Raw genomic sequence first — 25900 nt, forward strand, 5'->3', positions numbered from 1 at the left:
GTGGTTTTGGACGTGTGTTTTTTTTTTTTTTTTTTTGCGTTACGCGGGCCTCTCACTGTTGTGGCCTCTCCCGTCGCGGAGCACATGCTCCGGACACGCAGGTTCAGCGGCCATGGCTCACGGGCCCAGCCGCTCCGTGGCATGTGGGATCTTCCCGGACGGGGGAACGAACCTGCGTCCCCTGCATCGGCAGGCGGACTCCCAACCACTGCGCCACCAGGGAAGCCCGGGACATGTGGTTTTGAGTGCTACATTCAAGGCACTAAGCTGCAGAGTTAGGAAAAACCATTCTTCATAGAAAAAGGTAACTTAATGTAAGAGGAACGATTAATACGAGTTTGCTGGATAGAACAAGAGAAGGAATTCCTAGCTCTGGTAACAGAGGTAAGGAGGCATGAATGAGCCGGACTTGCTTAACCAGCTGCGCAGCACTGGTGCAGTGCAGCCGCAGTGCGGCTTGCTGGGGAGGGAGTATGTGAGCCTGGCAAAGTAGGTAAGGACCAATAAGTAAGTATACGAAGCTAAGAGAAGTGGATGGACCCGCCCAGAGCATGCAGAACACAGGACAGACCTTTAGCGAATACCGGAGAGGCAGGCTGAAGAGGAGAGAGAGGTTGGGGGGAGCAAGGCAGAATAAGAAAGTGAGCTCATGAGCAAGTGGTCAACGGTGTAAGTGAGACCACGAGGTCACGAGGCATGAGGACTGAGAAAGACTGCGGGACTCGGCAGGTGGTCACTGAAAAAAATCTGAAAGGATTTCAGGAGTGTGAATGGAGTAGAAGCCAATGTGCATGGCAATGGGCAATCTGAATACACAGGAAGTAAGGAAGCTGGGACAGGGATTCCATAATAGTCCTGGAACAAAGCCCTAGTTCAGTGTAATAATTTCAACAGTTACAGGACTGATATTCACTGGTATATGTTCACAATCATCCACTGATAATAAAAAAAATTATCATTCTTTGGCTCAGTATTAGGGTAAAAATGAAAATAAAACTACAAATACTCATTACTGGGAAACTCCAGTGAGCATGCAAAAAAAATTTTGTATGTTCTAACTAAACTAAAAGAGGCGTTAATTCTGCATTTTCTCTACTTGAACTAATCGATCGTTAAAAGTTTCACGTTGTTCTGTGCCACACAGAGCATCAGAGTCAGAACAGTGTAACGGACAAAGAATGTCCTAAGGACTTAACTTGTATTTTTACAACTAAGGGTGAACTTACGGCTGCTAAAGTAGGGGAAAACCTCCGAGGGCAGTAAGAATAAAGAGTGCTTAATAATAAACTTACTCATCCTTTAATCTTCCATTAAGTTTAGGAAGACCCATGTATTCACACAGTTCTTGGAAAAATATTTTCACAAAAATTCTACTGGATGATGTAGTGGTTTCTTCACTCAGCTTTATGCATTCAAGAACCTGAAAATCAAAATTAGAAAACGATAATTTTATCTTGGTGTTCAAAAGATGAGACAAAGTGACCAATATCTGTAACTTATAGTGTCCCTTGAAATTAACGATTTGCTCTCATCTGCAGTTAGAATTATCTCTAAATATCTTCCCTTATGCTGATACGCATTATTACTTGGGAAAGTTTAAGACTGCTTCTCCATACAAATTTCCAAAATGTTAAGATGCTACAGAAATAGAGTTCATTCTCTTTCCTGAGTAATGTGCTTTTTATAGCAGGAAGGAATATTGTCTTGAGCATATAATGCTAAGATTATTAGCTCCTAAAACTCACTCATCAAAACATGGGTGTAAGAGGGTATGGGGAAAAATGCCACTTAAAGCATCAAGCTACAGTTTTGTCCAGGACTAGAGTACACAAGACGAGTAAAGACGAAGAGTGATGGCTTGTTCTGAATAGTTAAGATTGGGCTTACTGAAGCTCACAGAGAGAAATTTTAGGGTAAATAAAAATAAAAGCAACCTCCAGTTTTTTATGGATGTGTTCCAGGAGCTCACTTATTTCAATTGTTTAAAACTTTGATTTCATTTTCCCAGAGAAGGGAGTAAAAACAAAGTAAAAGTTATGATTAGCCTGCTGGGTTAGCTTATAAATACCTATTAAAGTAGCTGGACACACTTAGTACTTAAAGTATTACAAAACTCTATCCACCATTTATAAGCTCAATGATGCTGCTTCATTCTACCACTGGGTTGTGGTATTCTACAATATGATTCTCTTTTTTCTTCCATCTTGGATATAATTTCTTTCCGATTTTTCAGTTCCTTCAGCCTAACCTACTACTTTGTATTTTGCATTATTACCTTGGGCATCTTACCTCTTCTATTTTATGGTACTAAGCTTCTTGAAAGCAGGGACCATATACAATTCATTTTGGATGCCCAGTTTCTCTTTCTGGGCACAGAGTTGGTGACTAAACAAGTGGCTGTTGAATGAATAGTAATTGTACAATTAAGTGCCAGCTTAATGAATGCAGTTCAAATTCCAACCCAGTGTACATTTCCCCATCGAGAGTATCTTTCCTTGTTCTAACTATGACTACAGAACTTCCTCCCTATCACTTACCCAACTTCAATGCCTGCTAAGAAAAATACATCTTGCCAGAACAGTCATTTCTCTTATGTCCTTACCAGAGGAACTATTGACAGTTACTCCGTCAGGAAACAGGCAGTAACTCAGAGGCTCATATGCCACCAGACTATTGGTGTATGTGAATATGAGTGTGCACACACGTGTGTATACAGAGAAGATGAAAATCTACATTTTCTCTGAAAACACTCCTAGCCATCACTATCAGAAAGAACTGTAATGTTTGGACTGTTAATATCATCCAGGATAGTATTTCTTACACTCACACATTATTTACTTAGCTTTTCTTTTTTTAAAATAATTAATTAATCAATTGATTTATTTTTGGCTGCATTGGGTCTTCGTTCTTGTGTGCGGGCTTTCTCTAGTTGTGGCGAGCGGGGGCTACTCTTCGTTGCGGTGCGCGGGCTTCTCATTGAGGTGGCTTCTCTTGTTGCGGAGCATGGACTCTAGGCGTGCGGGCTCAGTAGCTGTGGAGCACAGGCTTGATTGCTCAGCGGCATGTGGGACCTTCCTAGACCAGGGATCGAACCTGTGTCCCCTGCATTGGCAGGCGGATTCTTAACCACTGCAGCACCAGGGGAGTCCCTACTTAGTTTTTTGATCCCATGTTATATGAACACAACCTCAAAGACTGCCGTTATAGTAAAAGTTTGCTCCACATTTCTTTTTTTTTTTTTTTTGCGGTACGCGGGCCTCTCACTGTTGTGGCCTCTCCCGTTGCGGAGCACAGGCTCTGGACGCGCAGGCTCAGCGGCCATGGCTCATGGGCCTAGCCGCTCCGCGGCATGTGGGATCTTCCTGGACCGGGGCACGAACCCGTATCCCCTGCATCGGCAGGCGGACTCTCAACCACTGCGCCACCAGGGAAGCCCTCAACATTTCATTTTAAAGTACATTTCCTACATAGGAAAAGTATGGCTGTGCTATACTTAATATCTATTTCATAATAACAGGGGATTAGGAAAGAAGTACAAATATTGACCTATCTACTTACGCTCCATGGAAGTGAATCGGTGTATAAGAGGTGAGCAAACATCTTAGCAACATTTCTCAATTTGTTTGTTTCCAAGCGATGGATGGTATCATATTGTTCTTTGAATATACTTTCAAAGGATTCCATGTATTCTTTTTTTAGCATGCAAAATCGCTAATAAATTAAAAATAAAAATGTCAATACCATTATGAGCATATTAAATACTAATTTTATTCAATCAAAAGTTAATAAATATTTGTATATCATATCACTCAATCTTCTTGTGCTGTATAATGGGATGCTCAAAAAAGAAGTTAATATATATCACTCCTATCTACCTGGGATTTATATGCTAAAACAAAGTTATACATGTAGCTGACCACAGACATACACATTTGTATAAGATAAATATACTTCTCTGTGGGTTGAGTTTGGACTCAAAAAATTATTTTAGCTCATGCTTTATTTGTGCTGCCTGAGCATGTACTTGACTTCAGAAATTGCTGTGAAATTTTGAAAAGACAGCATTTAACTGTCCTCTTTGGGAAATTTTACAAAGCATGTGGAATTTCTCAAAGTTCTGGAAGAGTAATACGTAGTATTAAGGCGCTACAAAAATGAAGTGGGAAAGGAGGAAGCTGCAGAGTGGGAAACCTGTGGAAGGGAAGAACAATTTGCTTTCAGCGAAGATATGTTACTAGACCAGGCAACAAAGCAGACACATTAATTCGCAATACTCATGTTAAGAATTACCCTTGTGATTTCATCAAAATCCAACAAGAAAAATGAGGTTGGAACTCACCCCAGCTAATAAGCCAAAAAATTTCTCATATGTCCTTTGTTGGGCACAGCAGTCAAGTATCATGTTGCACAGTTCTTTCTATTTGGAGAACAATTACATTAATGATTCAAAACACAGTGAATCCATGCTATATGATAATTTATCAATATGATAGAGACAGCCTGAATTTTTAAATAAGGTTTTAAAAACACAAAACTCTGTGAACTTTAGTTGTGCAGACAAAACAAAAAATTCAATCTATTCAAGCCTATAGTTTTTTAAAGTCTTCTGTTTGCCTGACAGAAATTCCATAGTCATTTATGCTAATTAGATTGATTATAAAATTCTAAATTCATGTAAGTATGAACCACTTCATGAAAACCTAGTATAGGAAACAGATACATCAAAAAGAGACTGAATATACTGTATTCTAAAAAGATTCTACACAGAAGTCTTTTAAATATAGATCACCAATATGACATATAACAATTCAGTTATACATCTTCCAAAGATTTAAACCCAATTATGAAGGAATATATTTTGTTAGTATGGAGAAGGCAGAACATGGTGAGTCTTTACAGAAGCATACATGGGCACAGCTTCAATGTTAATGTAAATGACCCTCTGGCTGATAAAGAAGAAAATATATTTAAAAGAGCAACAACAAAAAAAGACCTTTGTGGCTAAGTTTTTTAGCCTCAAAATAAATGTTATACATATAGATCTGTCAATAGATGAATCTCTATAAATAGATGGAATCATTTCATAACTGCTATAATAACACACTGTCCAATCAGTTATTTATGGGCCTTGAAAACTCCTTTGTGAAAATTCTGTTGAACTAAGAAATGCAAGAATAAATCCAGGATCAGGAAATACCATCATCACAAATGACTTTAACAAATAAATATTATTTACTAATTCCTGAAATAACCTTAATGAAATATGTGTTGATTATAGAAATTTCATAAGTGAAGAAACTCAGGAAATGTGGACAAATCAATGGAGACAAAATGAAAAAAGGCATAACCCTACCCCTAACCCTGAGCACTGCTGTAGAATTAACTAAATATATTTCTCAACAAAACATTTCTTATCAGAAAGTTTAAAATTAGTTTTTTTAAATACAGTAACTGCAATGTATTTGCTTTCCACAAACAGAAACCAAGCTTATAAAATATAATGTATACATTTCAGTTCATTTTTACTTTAATTTTACCTTTATATCTTCAATTAAGAATTTTGACACTTTTGTCTCTTGATAACATTTTGTAACATTTTGTCACTTGATATAATAATTACTAAGATACAACCTAAGCAATTATTGTAAATTATTTAAAAAATGAGGTCAATATGCATTTACTGCAAATATCTATGTGCAAGAGGAAGCAAGGGGACCCTGAAGAAGCACAGAACAGACACTCTAAAACTGTGCTGTCCAGTATGGTAGGCCCTAGCAACACATAGCTATTTAAATTTAAATTGCTTAACATTACATCAAATTTTAGTTTCTCAGTCACACTTTAAGTACTCAAAAGCGACATGTGACGAGTATAGTGGCCACTGTACTAAACAGTGCAGAATATGAATATTTTCATCACTGCAGAAAGTTCTATTGGACAGTGCTGTTCTAGAAGCTGATAATTCACTTATAAAACTATCTACTCAAAGGCCTCCCTTCACAATATAAGATTATTTTTAGATGTAATTATATAACTAAATTATTATAATTTTTTAAAAAATTAGTCACGAGTTGCGTCAATTAAAATGTTTATAAATGTCTAAGTTCTGAAGAGATGTACTTGTCAAAATTTAATATAGTACTAAAAACTTAAATGAGGCTTTTCTGAGTTCTGCCATATAATGTTAATTTGATATACTAAAATACATTTTCAACTTCTTCTACCAACACTGTATTTTACAATAACCTAACAGGTAATCAGGTTTTAAACAATATAACATGGTAATATGCTGATAGCATTGCTAATAAAGTCAGCACTACCTGAAAAACAAATTACTTTCTTCCTTAGACTAAGTGCAATTACAACAGTTATTCCCTGTGGCATAAAATAATTAAATACTTTAACATTTTAATTAAATATCATAGTGATTTTAGGAGAGTCTTTTGAGTGCACGAAAATAGATGCACTAAGACACTCTTCCAAATGTTATCAAAATATGTTGAAGTTAAGTTCTAGAACAACTATCCTCTGGATTAATATTAATAAAATTTATAATGACTTAATTGTATTCCTCAAATAATGTGACAAGATCATACTATAACTTCAGTTTCAATTATAATTTTAAAGGTTAATTCACTAATTTATTCCCTTCCAATGACAACACATCAAGTGAACCATAATACAAATAGGTACACTATTATTAATATACCAATAAATAAATTTTAAGAGGGAAAATATAATTTTTTAAATTTGAAAAGAATAATCTCTTTTCAAAATTCCATACCATGGCATTTCAAGAACTAATCTATATTCTTGAACAAAGGCTGGGAAACTTTTTCTGTAAAAAGCCAGAGAGTAGGGTTTCTCTGGTGGTGCAGTGGTTGAGAGTCCACCTGCCGATGCAGGTGACACGGGTTCATGCCCCGGTCTGGGAAAATCCCACATGCCGCGGAGCGGCTAGGCCCGTGAGCCATGGCCGCTGAGCCTGCGCTCCGCAACGGGAGAGGCCACAACAGTGAGAGGACCACGTACCGCCGAAAAAAAAAAAAAAAAAAAAAAGGCCAGACAGTAAATATTTTAGGCTTTAGTGGCCATATAGTCTCTGTTGCAACTAGTCAATTCTGCTGCTATAGGGCAAAAGCAGCCATACACAATACATCAACCAATGGGCACAGCTGCACTCCAATAAAACTTTATTTACAAAAATGGGCAGTGAGCCTGGGCCACAGTGTGCCTATCCCTGTAACAGAACATATTTAAAGCCTTAAGACAAAGGACCTCCACTTAACGTTAACTTAGCTCAGATAGTCAAGAAGATCTTTTAGAAGAACTAGAAACCAAACAGCCTAGTAGAGCTGATACATTCACTCTGCACCTGTCTACTACATGTAAAGGAAGGTGTGAAAAACAAAGCCTTGAAAGCCTTGGCTCAGGTTCCAAGGATCTAAAATCCAGATGGACAGGGAATAATATACATAAGAATACAACTAGAAAAAAACACCCATCTAGTCTTTATTATCCTTGGAATTAGGGTTCTATGATACTTTGAATACTGACGTTTACTAACTAGTTATAAGACTAATGGGCTAAGAGGGGGCTAAAATGTACTTTATGGCCAGCTGAATCCCTGACACCTTGCAGAGTGCCTGACATACAATATATGCTGAATACATTTTGTTAAATGAATTAATGCATGAAAAAACTGGTACAGATTCTTCTGTATGCAATTAAAGTAATGTAACAACATGTATGGTGATCTTCACAACTTCTATGACAAAAGAACGTTTTAGTGCATAAAGTAGACGAACCAGTAATTCATTAGAGAACAAACTTCCTATTGTATTTAAGCCACCATTTGATTTACAGGCAACCACTCAGAAATTTGTGTGAAGTGTGGTGGTTCAGAGAGACTTCATCCTTTTCCCAAAGCCAAACCAAACAGCCAATTTAAGCCACTGGAATGAGTAGCATATATGAAGCACCTCGGAACTCCTAAGTTTTGAGTTACTTTAAAATTTTAGAAAATCTACATTTAAAAAAATGAGTATTCAGTACTGAGTTACTGTTTCAATTCATGAAACCTATTAACTGTCTTAACCATTTTTATAACCAGTATATATTTCCTAAAGAAAAAAAAGTATTAACTTACTGTTTGACCCTCAGGAAACTCCATTTTCAGCAATTTGTGAGCACACTCTTCAAAATCTAAACTGTAGAGATAAAATGGTCACAATAATTAGGTTAAAAACCTGCAGCATATTTAAACTGTAGCACTCTTTCATATATAAAAATCTTACTTTAATAATTGTTTTAAACATTTTTTTACTATAATTTCATATTACTGCATTGTATATATAAAAAAGACATAGTTCTTAACTCTGCAAGGAATGAAGTACTGATACATACTACAGTATAAAATGGATGGACTTTGACTTATGCTAAGTGAAAGAAGCCAGACATAAAGACCACATACAGTATAATTCCATTTATATACAATGTCCAGAATGTGCAAATCCAATGTCCAGAATGTGCAAATCCACAGAAAGCAAGCAAATTTTTATTACACTGCTAAATATTTCCACTTCTCCTGATCCAAGTCAGGAAGAGGTAAAAGATGTTCCAGGAGCCCAGCATGACATCCAGTGCTTAATCACCACCTTTACAAGTTATCTTGATTCATACCCAAACACAGGGCTTCTATTGTACATTATATAAAAACTAAGTATAAAAACAGTACATAACCAAAATCACTTACAAAGAAAAAAATGTTTTTATACAACACATATAAATTACATGAAAAATATCTTCAATATGCTTCACTTAAGAGAATTATCAAACTCAGTGTGAACTTGATTCAGGAATAATGCTAATATCTTTTGATAACAGCAGTGTAAAATAATCACCCACTGAAATATAAGTACGAATTTAGTTTTATACTTCATCTCTATTCCTCAGCTTCTGTTACTGATTGGGTTTCATAAACACAAAAGGGGTAATAATTCAAGATGGTAGAATGGAATTTCAAAAAAACTAAAAAGAAAAAAAGAAAGCTATCAAGAAAGAGCTTTCACAACAGATAATATTAAACAATATCTAGCTCTAAGATTAAAATAGTTGACTGGAGTTGATAAATTTCAATAATACAGCAATACCAGAAAGTATTTTAAAAGATGTGATATTTTCTAGTTTTTATTCAAAAAAAAAAAAAAAAAAAGAATTAGTACTCAGGAAGAAAATCCTGTAATTTCTGAAAAACAAGTCAAGTAGGTCATGGAAATTTTTACAACTTTCCTTTTATCTAGTAAGTGAAGAATAAGGGAGAAGGTATGACAGTCTATTTCCCTTGTTCCTGTTTTACTTTAGAAGTATTTGGTGACTACTTACCATGACTGTTTTGAAGCTGCACTAAATGTAAATATTAAATGAATTAAATTTGCTTGATATTTTAAACCAAATGAATTCCAGGTTTAGCACAAATTAATAGTGACTGAGGGAAGGGGAAAGAAAAAAGACTTTACATGATGCCAGTTTTCAAGCCGTGCTTACAAATGGTTTGTTGATGTCTCCAATTTAAGAAACTTCAAATTGTTGAGGACATTGAAGTCCCACCTCCCTCTGATGCTACAGCTTCAACATCACTTAAAAGCAAGAACAACCAGGAAAGTCTAATTTTTAATAGCAAAGCTAGTTGTGTTGTTTTATGTTTCCATAAATAAAAGAAGACTGCTTAAGGAGCCAGAACATTAAGATCAGAGTACTGTTGAGGTCAGTCAACAAGTCTAAAAGGAAAGAAAGTAAAAAAATAAAATCCCCAAATAGTTCAGTTGCCAGAACTTGGTTTTGTTCAGAAGATTTCCAAAAGTGAACAGTTTATATAAATAATCCAACCTCCTCTCAAGATAACCACTGGTGTTATGTTAATGTATTATTTCTAGAATCTGCCTTCCTATTTGTATACTTAAGATAATGCTACCAGCATGGTATTATATAGTCTATATTATTAGTTTTTATCCCCACCTAACAATAAATCAGACCACTTGCCCACATCAGTACCAATGCTCCATTAACCTAATTTTCAATGGTGGTATAAATTGAACATTTTGATTATTCATACTGGGCAATAAGATTCTCTCTCTCTCTCCCCCTCTCTTTTTGCTTTGAACAATTCTGTGTATAATTCTCTGTCAATATGTATTTCTTTGAGAAACAATGAAAAAGAAGGGTCAAATGGCAATCAAACTAAGCCACTGATTCATGCTGCCAGAAGGCTTTCCATAAAGAATGCACCAATTTAAATTTCCACCAGTAATCTTTCCGTGTATCTAACTGAACTCATCATTACTACTAAGTACTGTTGCTTTAAAAAGATAAAGTAAACCACTTTAGCTGTTTTAATGACCAACATTACTTATTCATCTAGAATAATATTTGTTTCGTAACTTTTTCACATTTTATAATCCCATTACGTGAGTCTCCCAACCAAGTCCTTTAAACACCTTTTTATCAAAGTTGTGTTTACTTCCTAAAATTATTTTTACTAGGCATTTAGGGGCTGAGACTCTTAACAAATAACACATAAGACAGTACTTATTGTACTGTTATTAGAATTGGTGCCACTATATAATAGTGGCTGTCACTTGTCTAATGTTTTAGTTTTTCAAATCTTTTTGTGTGATTCAGAGGTTATCAAGGTTAGATCGCTTAAAAAACAAAGTTTCTTTTAAATAATAATTCAAAGAGCTCCACTGTGACTCTTCAAAGTTAGTGTTAATAGCAATATTAAAGCAGTGAATCTGCTCTTTACAACTGATTACTATTGAATTTCTAAAAAAAAGGACAAACAAATAAAAGGTCAAACTCTAAGAATAGCTACTTAAAACAAAAATTTCTCACTTTTAAGTTTGTATAAAAAAACATTTAATAGGTTTTCCTTTCATGTGAAAGGCAAAGAAACATGTAAGGGTAAAGCAAAAAAATTTCTTAGCAATGTTTTGCTGTTTAACATTTCTCTTTTTGAAGACGAATCTAAGCCAAAAAGTTTTCAGACAGACTGAAAACAAGACGACTCCTACTTATGAATCATTTTTGCTATTACATCATACTAAATGGAAATATACAAAACCTAGTAACAAAACAAAACAGAGAAAATATTCCTTCTCCACTGTAAAATATACACGGTGCCCACTAAATCAATAGGCTGATTACCATTCGAAACAACAGATGTACTAAGCATTTAATATTTTCATTTATTTCTCTTTAAAACCAAAGTCCCTGCCTTCAAAGGGAATAGGTTGTTTTCATGACATCACAGTAGTTCTTGCTTAACATTACTTCAAAGGGTCCTTAAAACCTTCCTAATTCCTACTTCCGTTCATATTCATTTCCATTTGCACAACAAGTCAAGTGTCCAAACGTCATCATAACAGTGTTTCTCTGCTTAGAGCCAGAGTTAGAAACCAAATTAAAAAAAAATAAAACATTAAACTTCCACTACACAATTAAACACTGTGCTAACTCTGTAATGTAGAATTGTTTTCAGGTTATTAGTGATATTTAAACATAAGAAATGACATAGCTTTAAAAAGAAAAACATTTAATTACGCAACAGATAAGTAAAGACAATTTGCTCTTGAAGTGAAGAACCAACAGCAGGAATCTATTAACTGGGGCTTGGGATGGGGGTAGAGGCAAGTAGTTTGAGACTCCCTGCAATAGTGTCTAGTTTTCTGTTAACAGATTCTAAAAATCCCATCTGCTTGCCCATCCCCTGTCAAAAATAAGGATGAACTGATCTACAGTACCTTACCTTGACTGAATAGCAAGATAAATTGTACGACGAAATGAGACTAGATTAATTTCTGTTTTGTCATGAATAGTCACCGTTTGTCCTGAAATTAAACATAACAAAATTATAAAACTACACAAATAAATATGAACTGAAAATGTATCCCTGTATAATATTTTCATAATCTATTTAGAATCTATGAGTTTAATAACACTCTCTTCTACAGTATAAGTATTTCCAGAATTCAAAGTAACTATTTCTAGGCTTTTGCCGTATCTTAGAGTATTTTAATAAGTTTATTCACCTCAAAGAAGTCCAGAACCAAGCCAGGAAAACTATTTTTGTTTCTGTGTCACCTGCTCATTTAGACATTATAAAAGGCTGCACTCATGCTGTTGTTTGGTAAAACATTATTTCCATATTTACAAACCGTTACCTTGATAATTTGAAAGAACTGTAATTTATGGGTAGAAATTCAGTTTCAGAGAACACTGGATCATCATGACAGGTTTAATGGGTCCAACAGTAATATGAATATTTGTTAAAATTTTCTCTTACCTAATGCATGAAAACTTTCCTTATAAACATTTAATAGTTTTTATTTGAATAGTATTTTCACATTAAAACAAAGAAATGCTGAAGTTAAATAAATGTAGTACATGGTTAGGAGATGTTTTAAATGAGGAAGACATTGGAAAAAATCAAACTCATTTTTATAAACTATGTTGTAGAAGAGCTACTATACTCTAAGACAGAACATTACGCCCTAAAAGGGAAAGATATACTTTTAATATTTTCAAATATGTAACGTAAGTAAATATTGACCAGTGTTATGTTCTGATGTTTTAACTGAGACTTAACCAAAGTAAAGTTCTGAGCTTATTTTCCTGTGAAATAATATAATCAAAGCTGAAGAGGAAGAACATCATGCCTGCTTCTGTTCAAGTATAGCTTTGGGCCTCTCCACTCTATTTTTCCAACATAAAGAGCAAATATCTAGTCACTCTCATCTGTTACATTCATGTCAGGGTAACATAAATCACATGCCCTCAACATGAATGTACCCTTTTCAGAGTTTATAACCAAAGTCATAAAATGTCAAGTTAAAATTATGTTGATATTAAAAAATGAATTTCCTTGTTTAATACTTTCCGAGCAGGGTCTTCCAACCTTGCCAATACTGATACTTTGCTGTGGGGGGCAGTCTTATGACTCACAGGATGTTTCACAGCATCTCTAGCCTTCACCCATTAGATGCCAGCAGCATCGCTTGCAACCCTCCACAGATTAAGAGCCACTGTTTTAGAGGAGTACAGCAGATTACCTTGGGAGTATTTTACAGTTTCATTTGAATAAGCTATACTTTTACCTTCTTCATCTTCTTCTCCCTCTTCCTCCTCTTCTTCCTCCTCCTCTTCACTACTCCCAGCATCTTGGTCTGTGTTTGAGTCACTATCTCCTTCATCAAGAATTTCTAAAAGAAAAAAGTAGGTTTAGAAAATATGAATGAGCAAGGGATATAAATGCATCTCATTCCAAGAAGATAATTCTCAGTTCACTGCAACCCACAGTGGTGTAACAGTTTATCAACCAGTGAAGATGATCACACAGGCCGTATGTTATTGCCTGAGTGTTCACAGAGCATTGTAACTAATTTGACTAGAGAAAGCCATATGTGTAATTCTTCTGCCAGATAGAAAGTGGCCATGAAACAAGCAAGGGATGAGAAGAACAAAGAAAAAGCAGATGAAGGTTTTCCAAAAGAGCAAGAGCACTGGAACAATAAATTAGGAAGAGAAGTTAGCATATCGGAGTCAAAATATTAGTTCATCATCAGAAAGAAGATAATTTATCATAAGAAGCTAAGGCTAGCTATAGAAAACAAGAATTTAGGCTAAGAATGTTTTTTGAAAGACAAAGAAGGGAGAAGAAAAAATTGTGTAATTTAGCATTCACTTTACATAAATAGTGGTGAGATTTTTATTAAAATATATACTTATTAAATAGAACATTACAATCCATAGACTTTGCATATGTACAATAGAAATGGAAGTTTAAAGGCCTTTAAGAAAAACTGGTAAGATGAGCACTTCATTGGAATATCATTTCTTAAAATACATGTCACATTAAGAACTGGGCGAAAACAGTGATGTAAATAAGAGACTACATAAGGCCTGTCATCATGTTAATAGTAATAAATGACAAAAACCAGAATCGTATTTTGCCCAATGGTATGTGCTCTATCTGTCTGACAAAGATTTTACAAACCTAGACAACAATTCACTTTTGCATTTTTATTATAATCAGACAGGACTTAATATAGTTTGGGGGTCAACTAAGTTTTAGGAAAATTCTAATTTCCTTATATTTAACCAAGTAATATACATCAGGAGCCACATGTAATACTTAATGTTAGCAGAGAACTTCCTACTGTGAGAAACAAATCATTTTACAAAAATGGAGAGTTGTCATTCAGGCCTTAGCTGGCGCACAAGTCTCCTTGAGAATACTTCTAACAAATTGTGACTTCAAGAAGTGATCTTAAGTGTCTAGTTTATTATGACATAAAGTGGCTTAGACAGACCTTTAAAAGAGGAAACTGTTTAGTATTCAATAGTAGGAAGACAGGCACTCCTGCTGTTTTCCCAAATGCTGTAAGACCTAAAACACAAGTACACCTGGGTCACTCTAAGGTGCTAATTACTAAAGCTGTGCCCACTTCCTGCTGCAGCCATTTTTTAATGCCAACTCTAGAACATTTTCTGAAAGAATTAAGGTCAAATGGATTGTCTAGTCATTTACATCATCCTCTCCTTATCTCTTCACTTTAAGATCTACTTACTGAAATCACTTAGGCCATGACAACTGGATTTTATTAACTGAATAAAGCAGTGGTTTCCAAGCATGGTCTGTGAGTCCTGGGGGGAATCACTGAGACTTGTCAGGTAGTCTGTGAGGTCAAACTATTTTCATAATAATACCAAGATATTATCTGCCTTTTCACTGTGCTGACATCTGAAATGATGATGCAAAAGCAAGAAGGGTTAAAACTTGCTGCATCTTGAGCAAAATCAAGGTATTGAACTGCAGTAGCAGTCATTGTATTCTTTACTGCCACACTATTGTAGTAGGGGGAAACACACACACACACACACACACACACACACACACACACACACACACACACACACACACACACACACACACACACACACACAGTTTCATTTAAGAATGCCCTTGAAGAAAAAATATAAAATTATTAATTTTGTTAAATCTTAGCCCTTGAGTATTGGCATTTATAATAGTCTGAGTAAGAAAATATGGAGTTTATATATAGCACTTCTGTTAAAGACAAATGTACAACCGTGGTGGCTATCTCAAGGAAAAGCACTTGTGTGACTGAGTTGCAAGATGAATTAGCCATATTTTTCATTTTTACTTGAAAGAATGGCAGACAAACTAGAGTTGTTAGGTATTTACCAGACATTTTCTCAAATATAAACAAAGTGAGACTATCATTTCAAGGAAAATGAACATAGGTATTTTCAGGTATTTGCCACCATGATCAAATTAAGAGTTTTCAAGAGGAAATTAGAATTTTGGAAAACTTGTATCCATCCCTGTGAGCTTGACAGCTTCCCAATACTTAGACTTTTCTGATAAGATAGGTGGTAATATGAATAAATGTGATTTCTTGACATTGTATTAATGTGTCAATTTTGAAAATGTTAACAAGTTAATACTTGGAAGATGTGAATAATTCAGTGAATCAGTATTTTCCAAATGACCAATGCAACATGTTATGAAATCACGCATGAGTAAAAGATCCATTCAAAGTGACAGGCCAATGGATTTTAATGTTAACAAAGTATGAAAATTTGTGGATATTGTTTCAGGTTTCACAATGCAATTAAATCATTAAGAAGCTACTAAATATTGATTGGAATAGTATTAAAGAGAAATATACACAATTATAATTCTGAAAAGGCTATTAAAATACTCCTCCTTTTCCAACGACGTATCTGTGGTTAGGCTAAATTTCCATCATATATTTCAATCAAAACAACCTACTGCAACAGATTGAAATCAGAAACAATATGAGAATCCAACTGTTTCCTATTAGGCCAAACATTAAACTGCACAAAATATATAAAACATGCTATTCTTTTTCTTAAATTTCTTTTTGTAGTTATTTTCATAAAAACATGTAACAGGCAAATATGTACTATGTTTATTATTATTTCGAAATCATCTAATATTTTTTATGTTATCAGTTTTAATTTCTAATAAGTAAATGTCAACAGATACAACTCACATAAACAAAAGCTCTTTGGAGTCCTCAACAATTTTGAAGAGTGTAAAGGGATCTCGAGACCACAGAGTTTAAGAAATGTTGTAATAAAGAAAAGTACAACTTTCTTGGCCAACTGCCAAGAGCCCAAAGAAATGGATGGGGAATTTCCAAGTTCAAAAAAAATAAATAAATAAACAAAACCATACCAGGTATACTAAGAATTCCACAAAATCATTTGCCATCTTTTAGGGAGACAGTAGAAAAAGAAGTTCATAAGAAAAGAAGAAAATGGGTTTAAGGGGTTTCTGCATGTTTGAAAACTAAATTTATTAGAGAAAAAGGAATCTGGCTGTTGCAGTGAAACCCCCACCTAGGAAAACAGCAACTAAAGAGAGAAACATATTTGCTGTACCAGATTTTTAGGATAACATATAAAACTGGAAGCTTCTTACACCTTTACCCGTCAACATTTCACTTCTAAGCATGACTAAAGCATAGAACGCAGCAATGACAAGAGTTCTACGTCTCTGCTCTCTCTTCCTAGGAGCTTTCAGAGCTGCAAGTATTTGTCAGGTAAAATCACAACTCAAGGTAAAAAAACCGATGAAATTATTATATAATTATAATATATAAAATAATATATATAATTATGTAACAGAATATAATAGAATGATATAAGTAGCTCTGGATATTAGCTTTAGAAGAAAAATAATGACACACATGAAAAAAAACCAAAAAAAACACCCAGTACCAGTGTCTAAATACATGCTCTGTGGCAATATAAAACACTGTGTTTTACTTATCCTTACACAAACAAGTAACATTACATCAAACAAGCAATTTGTTCTAGGTGACTAAGCTAGTAATGGCAAAAACAAAATACAAACCAGTATCTGTACAAAGTTAGTGCTTATAATATACTAATGATGTACAAATGATAAAATAATCAATTTATCCATTTATTAAGTATATTAAATACCAATACCATATCTAGCACTGTGACTGATTTTATCAGAAAAATATCAACCTGCCCTCAACAAATAATGAAGTATAGAACTTTATAATAAAGTACAGCACTGAATTGAATGTTAAATTGGGTGGCAATTTAAGTTAAATAAAGGCCATTGGTAATACATGAATATTTCTTAAGAGGGATGAAGCTTAAGAGCTGAATAATTAAATAGAAAGAGGAGAGGGAAAATTAAATAATTTAGAATGAACTAATACCATGGATAAGCACTAGAGAGAAAAATAATGCATGGGCAAACAGTGAAGAGAATGGCTTCACAGAGCAAATATTTCAATAGGTGGCAGTCAGTGATCTATACCATTCTATCAGTATTACATAATTACATAAACTGCTTCTACTTATCCAAAGGAAATTATTTTGTAAAATTCTACATACCCTTCTTAATAGCTTTGTACTTCTCTTCATTCTCCATAAAATTAGGATCCATCTTGAAAACATCTCAAAAAAAAATTAAAAGTTAAGTTAGTGTTTATTTTCTGTATTTACATTTGTTTGTACTCCACTTCCCAACGCCTACCCCTGACTTACTAAGAACATCTTCTGGATTATAGTCATCTTCCAGAGGGAGCATATGGGTGAACTGATCATCTTCTTCCACTAAGTCAAGTCCTTCTAGAACAACAGGGTGGTCCTTGAATCCATCCTTCCTTACAGCAAACATCACTTCAATCATATACTGAACTCTTTTGTCAATTTCAGACTCATGGAGAATGTTTCGAAGACGTTCAAATATAGCTAAAGTTAAGCCGAAAGAAAATAAACTAAGCAATACATATTACAATACTCAAATAAAAGCTCAATATCAAACCAAGGATAAATACTTACCATTGATTCCTCTTGGTGACACTTGTGTTAATTTGAGACCACATTCCTTAAGAAAACCAATAGCTACTTCAACACTATCATCTGTTGGTCTTTCCAGGAGCAAAGTGAGCATTTCTAAGCATAAAACTTCATGAGCCTTGAACAGAATGAAGACACATAGAATAGAGAAAATGCTTTTACATATATTAATCTACTACTGACGGTCATTTTAAAAATTAGTAAATCTAGCTTTTGCTAGATGATGATGAGCAAAGATTTATAATGTACATAAAAATACTCCAAATATGGGATACAATTTTTCTTTCACGTCCATTATGCATCTGTTAAGAATTTTCTGAGGACTTTTCCAAAAGTCTTAATTTACTACACTGAATACAATTATATGATTTATCTCCAGAAGAAATATTCTCCTTACACTCTCTATATAGGAAATATATATTAGCTATAGGAAATGCCATAATTAACCTCAAAATATAAGTTAAAAAGTCATTTACTAATTTTTAATCTGAGATATTTTCATAATTACTATATACAGAACAGTAACATGATTCTTTTTATATCCTTCTCCATGACCACAACTCTATATCCATTTCCCAATTCATTCTCTCAGCAACTGTTAGCAAATAGTTCTTAAGTTACATGAATACTGATTTTCTCAGAAAATATCTTTCCAGTAATTTATAGCATACAACAACAGTTTTGAATACTCCTATTTTTAATTAAATCAAACTCTACACTGGCCATGGTCAAAATTTAGAATTTTATAAACAATGCCAGGTAGAGAGGGAATAAAGGTCTACTGACAAGCTTTGCTGTAAAAGAAAATGGACTTAGGAAGCATGTTCAAAAGACCATATATATGCCTTTTTAAAACTAGACTCTTATTTGAGATGGAGAGAAACAAAATCCAAATCTCAACACAGGAAAATATCCTCTTACATTTAGCACAACATCAAAATTACATACTGCTTTTATTTTGGAAAGGCAGGCGAGGTTGAAGTCTTACGTTAGGGACAAGAAAACATTGCCCAGTACCACAGTTTGGAAGATTTAAAATATTTATCATTTTAACTGGTTTATGTCAATGCCAAAAATATCTCCAATATAAGTGTAATATACATTCAAAAACTGAAACATAATATCTGTGCTGTTACAGATTATGAAATTAGGTTTACAGACATGTGAAATTAAGTTTCCATGGTCTTAAGTAGAAAATTATCACTGTAATAATATGACTAGGTTAAAATCTAAAAGGTTTCTTAAAGTGAATAGTGGAAAGAATTTCATATAGGAAAAAACTAAAATATTATTAAATGTTAGAGAAATAAGATTAAGTGTGACTTCAAAATTCTTCCTTATGTATAGATATAATTTTAAAAACAACAGTATATATCTGAAGGAAAACTGTGAGTATGAACAAGAGCAAGTTTACTATTTTCACGTTTAAAATGGAGCTAAATCAAAACTCTCAAACAGTGGAAGAAAATAAAAACAAAAACTAAATAATAAAATGATAAATTTCTGCATTTAAAATAGATTAAAATTATTTAATCTACAATATTTTATAAACTGATTCTAAGAATATATGAATATATGCATATACTATGTAGTTATATATATGAATATACACATATACTATGCAGTTGTGGGAAACAGCATTCTTTTTAAAGAATATCAGCTATTAGGTTTTCATGAACACTTAGGTACAGGGAAAAGAAGAAATAGCAACTTTTTAAATAAAAACACATTACACGGGTTTCCCTGGTGGCACAGTGGACAAGAATCCGCCTGCCAATGCAGGGGACACAGGTTCAATCCCTGGTCCGGGAAGATCCCACATGCCACGGAGCAACTAAGCCGGTGCACCACAACTACTGCGCCTGCGCTCTAGAGCCCGCGAGCCACAACTACTGAAGCCCGTGCAACTACAGCCCGTGCTCCGCAACAAGAAAAGACACTGCAGTGAGAAGCCCACGCACCGCAACGAAGAGTAGCCCGCACTTGCTGCAACTAGAGAAAGCCCGCGTGCAGCAACAAAGATCCAATGCAGCCACAAATAAATAAGTAAATAAGTAAAAAAAAAAAAAAAGAAAAAGAAAAACCCAACACATTACACTCTTTGAAGGAAAAATATGTAGTAAAGTAACCATGTACAGTATTAAGAGTTAGATAAATTTGATAAAACACTTGTTCTGGGTTCCTCTTTATATTAAAAAATGCACTTATTATAGTTCTAAAATTAAAATATTCAACACACTTTTCCAAAGGACTATAAATCAAAACAAAGATGTCACTGAAGTGGCATCAAGCCTGTGGTCTAATGCCACTGAATGGAACCAAATTTTGAAATTAATTACTTACCACATTTTGGTTAATAAGATGTGCCACAAATTTTGAAGCTGTCAGACAAAGTGGCTGAAAAGAGAAAGTAGGAACAAAGTTAATCTATAAACTAAAACCAATTTTCATTTATCTACAGAATCTACAGTTCACTTACATACTCTCCTTAAAATATGTAACACGCAAGGTAATTTTAACTTGTAAGAAAGTTATAAAATAAAAACTAATACATATGAAAAGGTGCCATTTCTGGATCAACAGTTATAATTCAACAGTTAACAGCCATCATTTTTGCTGCTCATTATCAGAGGCCAGGAATATTTACTAGAAAAAAGTTCTAATGAAACATGCAATTTTAAAAAGAATTTCTACATAGAAATCAACATTGCTCACTACAGTTGATGCTGGTTTATTAGTCTGCCATGTGTAGCAGCCTACTTACAAGTCCATTATACATACCTTATCATTTCTCCGATAGCCTTTTCGAAAATTAAGAATTAACCTTTTGAGGATTAATTCTCCAATTTGTGGAAATTTTGAGTTGATAATTGCCACTAATGCTGCATAAACATGGGTGAAGATTGGAGAAGCACTCTGTGCTTGCAAAACAGATCTGGATAGCAGGCCTCTGATTAAAAGAGAAAAGAAAGGGAGTCAATAATAATTACCAGTTTAATTAGAAGGAAAAAACACTCAGTTAAAATCCAGCTATACTACTCTGTAAATCATCATAAAAGCTAAATCAGGACTAAATTTTCACCGCTCTTATCTAGGGGAAGAGTTTATCTTACTAATAAATAAAAACTGGTTTTGAGGAAACAATTTTCAATTTGTATATATATAAAATAGACAGATTTAATACAATATTGTTTTCAAAAATTTTTCTAAGTATAATTTCTCTTTTCCAGCTCCTGTTCATTACACCTAATCATGAATTTGAGTTTTTAACTTCTTGTATTAATTTGCTTAACTTTATCAAAAAAATAAAGGGAGAAAAACCTGCTTCAAAAGTACTGAACTTAAAGTAAAATTTCCACTATGGGCCCATCATTCGTATAAGTTAATTCTGGGATTAAAGACAAATCTGGGCGGTTTCCATCTTTAAAGATAGGTGTATGTCTATTGTTCTTGAAAATAAAAGTGGAAATATGGAATTCTCCTAAGAGAGATAAAGACATAATCAAAGCACTGCAAAAATAACGCTAAATCAAGGACAGGAAAATAAAAGGTTCTACCTTCTAACTCATTTTGAAATGGGCATGTTTCTACATATATTTGATAAGAGGAGAGATACAAAGTGGGCTAAATGAAGAGTTATTTTTAGAAATGTAATGACAAATAATTATTGGATTGTCAAAAGGCACAAAAACAATGTCTTTATAATTATCAGGTTTAGGTATGACATCTGAATCACTACAATAGAAAATGAGAAAAGAGAATTCAGCTTATAAACTGTAAGATCTTAATCTACCCTTCTCTGAGTCTGTTCTTTCTGAGTAAAATGTGAGAGCTCTTCCCTACCTCGGAGGACAGTGGCTGCCTCCTGGTCACCTTACTAACTCCCACAATCTGCTACACCTTACTTTATATCCCCAATGTTTTGAGATGATGAATCAAGGTCCTATGAAATGACATGGGAAAACAGCCCTCAGATTTTAAAATAATAAATAGAATACAGAATATGTCTATTTCCTGACCCTTTAAAATATCACAACTACTTAAAAACCACACAGAAAATGGTTGTTATTCCCTTCTGCTTTTCTAAAATTTATTACTAATCTTTCTCATTTCGTTCACATTCCCACTTTGCTTTCATCAGAAATTAAACTGGTCTGAGGTAGCACTTTACGTATATATAAAAAAATTAAATGTTTATTATTACTCATGAGTTTAAAATTATTGGAAGTATTCAGTAAACAAATATACGTGTAAAAATCATTATGTGACATCAAAGCTTCTTAAAAAGTAAAAATTCCACATAATCTCTAACAGTGGAGTATGTTATCTGTTAGTAGCTTACATTTTTACAGGAACTGCATTTTAAATATTCCTTGAAACTTCCTTTGAAATTAAGTAGCATAATAAATCAATGATTATTATTCATGTAGATATTATGTTCCTTTGAAAAAGTACTATGAAATACTACGAATAAAATAGCTGATGCTTACCTTCCTCTAACTATATTTTCTTGAAGAAGTTCTTGAATAATAATACCAATATTGGAAATGTTGACTTTGTTGATCAGACCATTGATGGACTTCTTTAGGGCTTCCCAGCTCATCCTCTGGTATGCTAAGCTAAAAAGAATTGATTTTAATAAAGAGGAAAACTTACTCAACAATTACAATACCAAGAGATTATAATAACATAAAAAATACTTAGCGTTCCTTTACTTTCAACATTTTCACAAAGTGACCCCAAAGTGCAGTAAAATATATGACCATGTAGATACACAGATTATATCCTAAACCATATTTTACTCTCTGTAAATGTGATACTCAGGTACAGACTAATTCCTTTTAATAACATAATAAAGTAATACAAGGATATGTAAGGATAACATTTTGTTCTTATGTCCATGAATACTGTAGTTTATAATATTTATTCGTTAGATTCAGTACATGCTTATTTTACATTATAACAATTTACTTAAACTTGTCTTCAAAGGAAATGTTTTAAAATAAAAGCAACTATTTCTTATTTTAAATTACAATATGAAATACCTAAATATAAGCCATGAAAAAGAAATTATTATTATGTCCCTTCTCAAAAGCATGACAAGAAAACAAAATTAAGTGTTGTAAACCATAAAGAAACAGTATTAATTACAGAAAAAGGGAGAGTCATACGAAATCATGGGGCTGCAAGACTGTTCAAAGTATCTTAAAGAACATCTCTATATTTAGGCAGTACCCACAGGTTTATCAGCTGAATCTTAGATGGCTACACTGTTTTTTAACTTAGAGCTTAGGTAAATTATTTAGTCTAACTGGGTTTCTTTACAATGAACTTGGTAATATCTAAGGGTCTTTCAAAGCTCTAAAATTCTATGTTTTTTATAATTATTTCTCTGTGGAATATGATTTCAACTGAAGAAAGTCTTAACTTTTCTTTTTCCTTATACTTCTCTGGCAGTCTGGTGAAGGGAATGAACTTCTTAGAATAATATATATAAATACACAGGATTACAAAGGATACCAATCATATTGAAAGAGTTTTCAAAGCATGAAAAGAACAGAAGTTTGATATAGTATTCTATGTGCTTCTTAACACATTAATAACAAGAAGTGGTGATAGGCATGATAACTTCTTTAATTTGCAAGTAGCATAAACAGTATTTTGAGGTATTTGCAACAAATAGTCTATTAATATCATGGTCTGTTGCCTACATTCCTGATAGAAATGCTAAATTAGATCAATTTTAAAAGATGCAATTTTCTTCCCATTCACATTCATGGACTATCTGAATTCTATCCATGGACCTCTTGAAAGTTTGTAGGTTAAGAATCCCTGTTCTGAACCCTCCTACATGCTGATGGGAATGTAAACTGGTACAGTCACTATGGAGAACAGTATGGAAGTTCCTTAAAAAACTAAAAACGGAGTTACCACATGATCCAGCAATCCCACTCCTGGACATATATACAGAAAAGATGAAAACTCTAATTCGAAAAGATACATGCACCCCAATGTTCATAGCAGCACTATTTACAATAGTCAAGACATGGAAGCAACCTAAGTGTCCATCCACAGATGAATGTATAAAAAAGATGTAGTATATCTATACCATGGAATATTACTCAGCCATAAAAAAGAATGAAACATTGCCATTTGCAGCAACATGGATGGACCTAGAGATTATTATACTAAGTGAAGTAAGTCAGACTGAGAAGGACAAATAAGATATTATTATCATAGTATCATAATATTATGATATCACTTATATGTGGAATCTAAAAAATAATGCAAATAAACTTATCTACAAAACAGAAACAGATTCACAGACATAGAAAACACACTTATGTTTACCAAGGGGAAGGCGGGAAACAGATAAATTAGGATTATGGGATTAACAGATACATACTACTGTATATTAAATAGATAACAAGGATTTACTGTATAGCACAGGGAACTATATTCACTAATTTGTAATATATAATGGAGAAGAATCTGAAAAAGAATATATAACTGAATCACTTTGCTGTATACCTGAAACTAACACAATTTATATTTAATCAACCATACTTCAATGGAAAAAAAGAAAAAAAAAGAGAAAAAAGAAAGAATCCCTGTTCTGGAGTGGTATACCAGGTATACCAAGGAGAGGTGGTGAGGAAGAGTATTTTATCACCGACATTGTCCTCAGCAGACACTGAAGATAAAAAGCAGACTGACTTGCAGTTAATTTCATTACTGTTGCTGAATTCTCTATAGATTACAGACTCCTTTACTGCCTGCATCCAAGGTGGAAGACTCCTCCGGCCCCCTAACCCCAACCGTTTAGTATGCTGCTGTCTAGAGTAATAAGATCTATGGCTTAACAATTAGCCTGATCAATAAGATATTGCTGATACATAATCACAAACTCTCCTATTAAACTTTGGTCAACAGATGATAATTAAGTACACTTGTATTTCTTAATTAGGAAACCTACACTTAACCTGATTTAGTATCTACTGAAAGCAAAGACTACACTTCTACTTCTCCTGTCCCTTTTATAGCCTATAAGCAGAGTTCAACTGTATATAAAATTATCTTCCAAGAATCTGTTTAAAATTGCATATACTGTGGACTCTTCTCTGCCCCCTTTATAAGGAAGCCAGACTTGGGGATTAACAACAATGTACCCGGTCTTTTACAATTAGGATTGCTTTGGACTGGATTTGGACTGGATTTGCACTTCTCACTAATGCCGTCACTACTGCCTCCAGTAAGAGCAGAATTCTGACATGATCATGAAGCTCCCACAAACCACAGAAAGCATTTCCCAATCCCTTCTCAACATACCACTCCAGGCATCACTACCAAGTGCCAGAATATGACGCATAGAGAAAAACTTACTTATTAGTTTTAAATTTACTGTCATTTAAATGTCTCCCTTCTAGCTCATAAATTTTTTAAACTTTATTTCAAATATTTATACTTTATATAAATGACATTTCTACTTCAAGCTAATTCTTGCAACAAATTTAGATTTCATTTATATAAGGTTCTCAAGTACTTTCAAGTTGCCAAGAAAATACCCAAGAAAGATGTGGGAAGATTTTCTTGACTCACCTGGAATCTGTTTTTCTTAAAGCATAGTTATCTTCTATCCCAATCTTTTTCCTGACTACCTGGCAATTGAGTGATCACTTCAAGCTTGGACCACAGTTTTCCTGGTTATCTCATTCCACTAGAGAAAAAGACCTTGAAAAACTCAGCTGCACTTTCCTACATAGTTCCTCTTCATCCCAATTATTTTGCAAAGGGAAGAAAAGGTACTTAAAGGGTGAATGGTCATATATGAATTTTGATTGTTTGCCTTAGTGTAGCAAAAAACTATAGTCTAAGATGTTATGGTCTAAGAAAAGGAGGGAAAAGAGAAAACTGTCAACTGTTTCAGAGTTTAGTACAGGGGTTGGCA

General features: G+C 33.8%; 1 protein-coding gene across 3 annotated transcripts in view; it reads right to left on the reverse strand.

Annotated features, from left to right (window-relative positions):
• Positions 1-995: 995 nt before the first annotated feature.
• The window catches only part of LOC307188265 (pre-mRNA-splicing factor CWC22 homolog), a 55908-nt gene continuing 31003 nt past the window's right edge, over positions 996-25900 (reverse strand). For all 3 annotated transcript variants that reach the window (XM_079925191.1, XM_079925192.1, XM_079925193.1), the window contains exons 6-17: positions 22443-22571; positions 20734-20902; positions 20296-20349; positions 17935-18070; positions 17638-17844; positions 17485-17547; positions 13155-13259; positions 11807-11888; positions 8150-8210; positions 4340-4417; positions 3559-3711; positions 996-1420 (exon numbers count right to left, since the gene is read on the reverse strand). In XM_079925191.1, the coding sequence (XP_079781317.1) occupies positions 1289-1420; positions 3559-3711; positions 4340-4417; positions 8150-8210; positions 11807-11888; positions 13155-13259; positions 17485-17547; positions 17638-17844; positions 17935-18070; positions 20296-20349; positions 20734-20902; positions 22443-22571 (1369 nt within the window). In that variant the 3' untranslated portion in view covers positions 996-1288. The remainder of the gene's footprint in view (positions 1421-3558; positions 3712-4339; positions 4418-8149; positions 8211-11806; positions 11889-13154; positions 13260-17484; positions 17548-17637; positions 17845-17934; positions 18071-20295; positions 20350-20733; positions 20903-22442; positions 22572-25900) is intronic.

Source organism: Stenella coeruleoalba (genome assembly GCF_951394435.1).
Source record: "Stenella coeruleoalba genome assembly, chromosome: 6".
In the NCBI taxonomy this organism is placed as follows: Eukaryota; Metazoa; Chordata; class Mammalia; order Artiodactyla; family Delphinidae; genus Stenella; species Stenella coeruleoalba.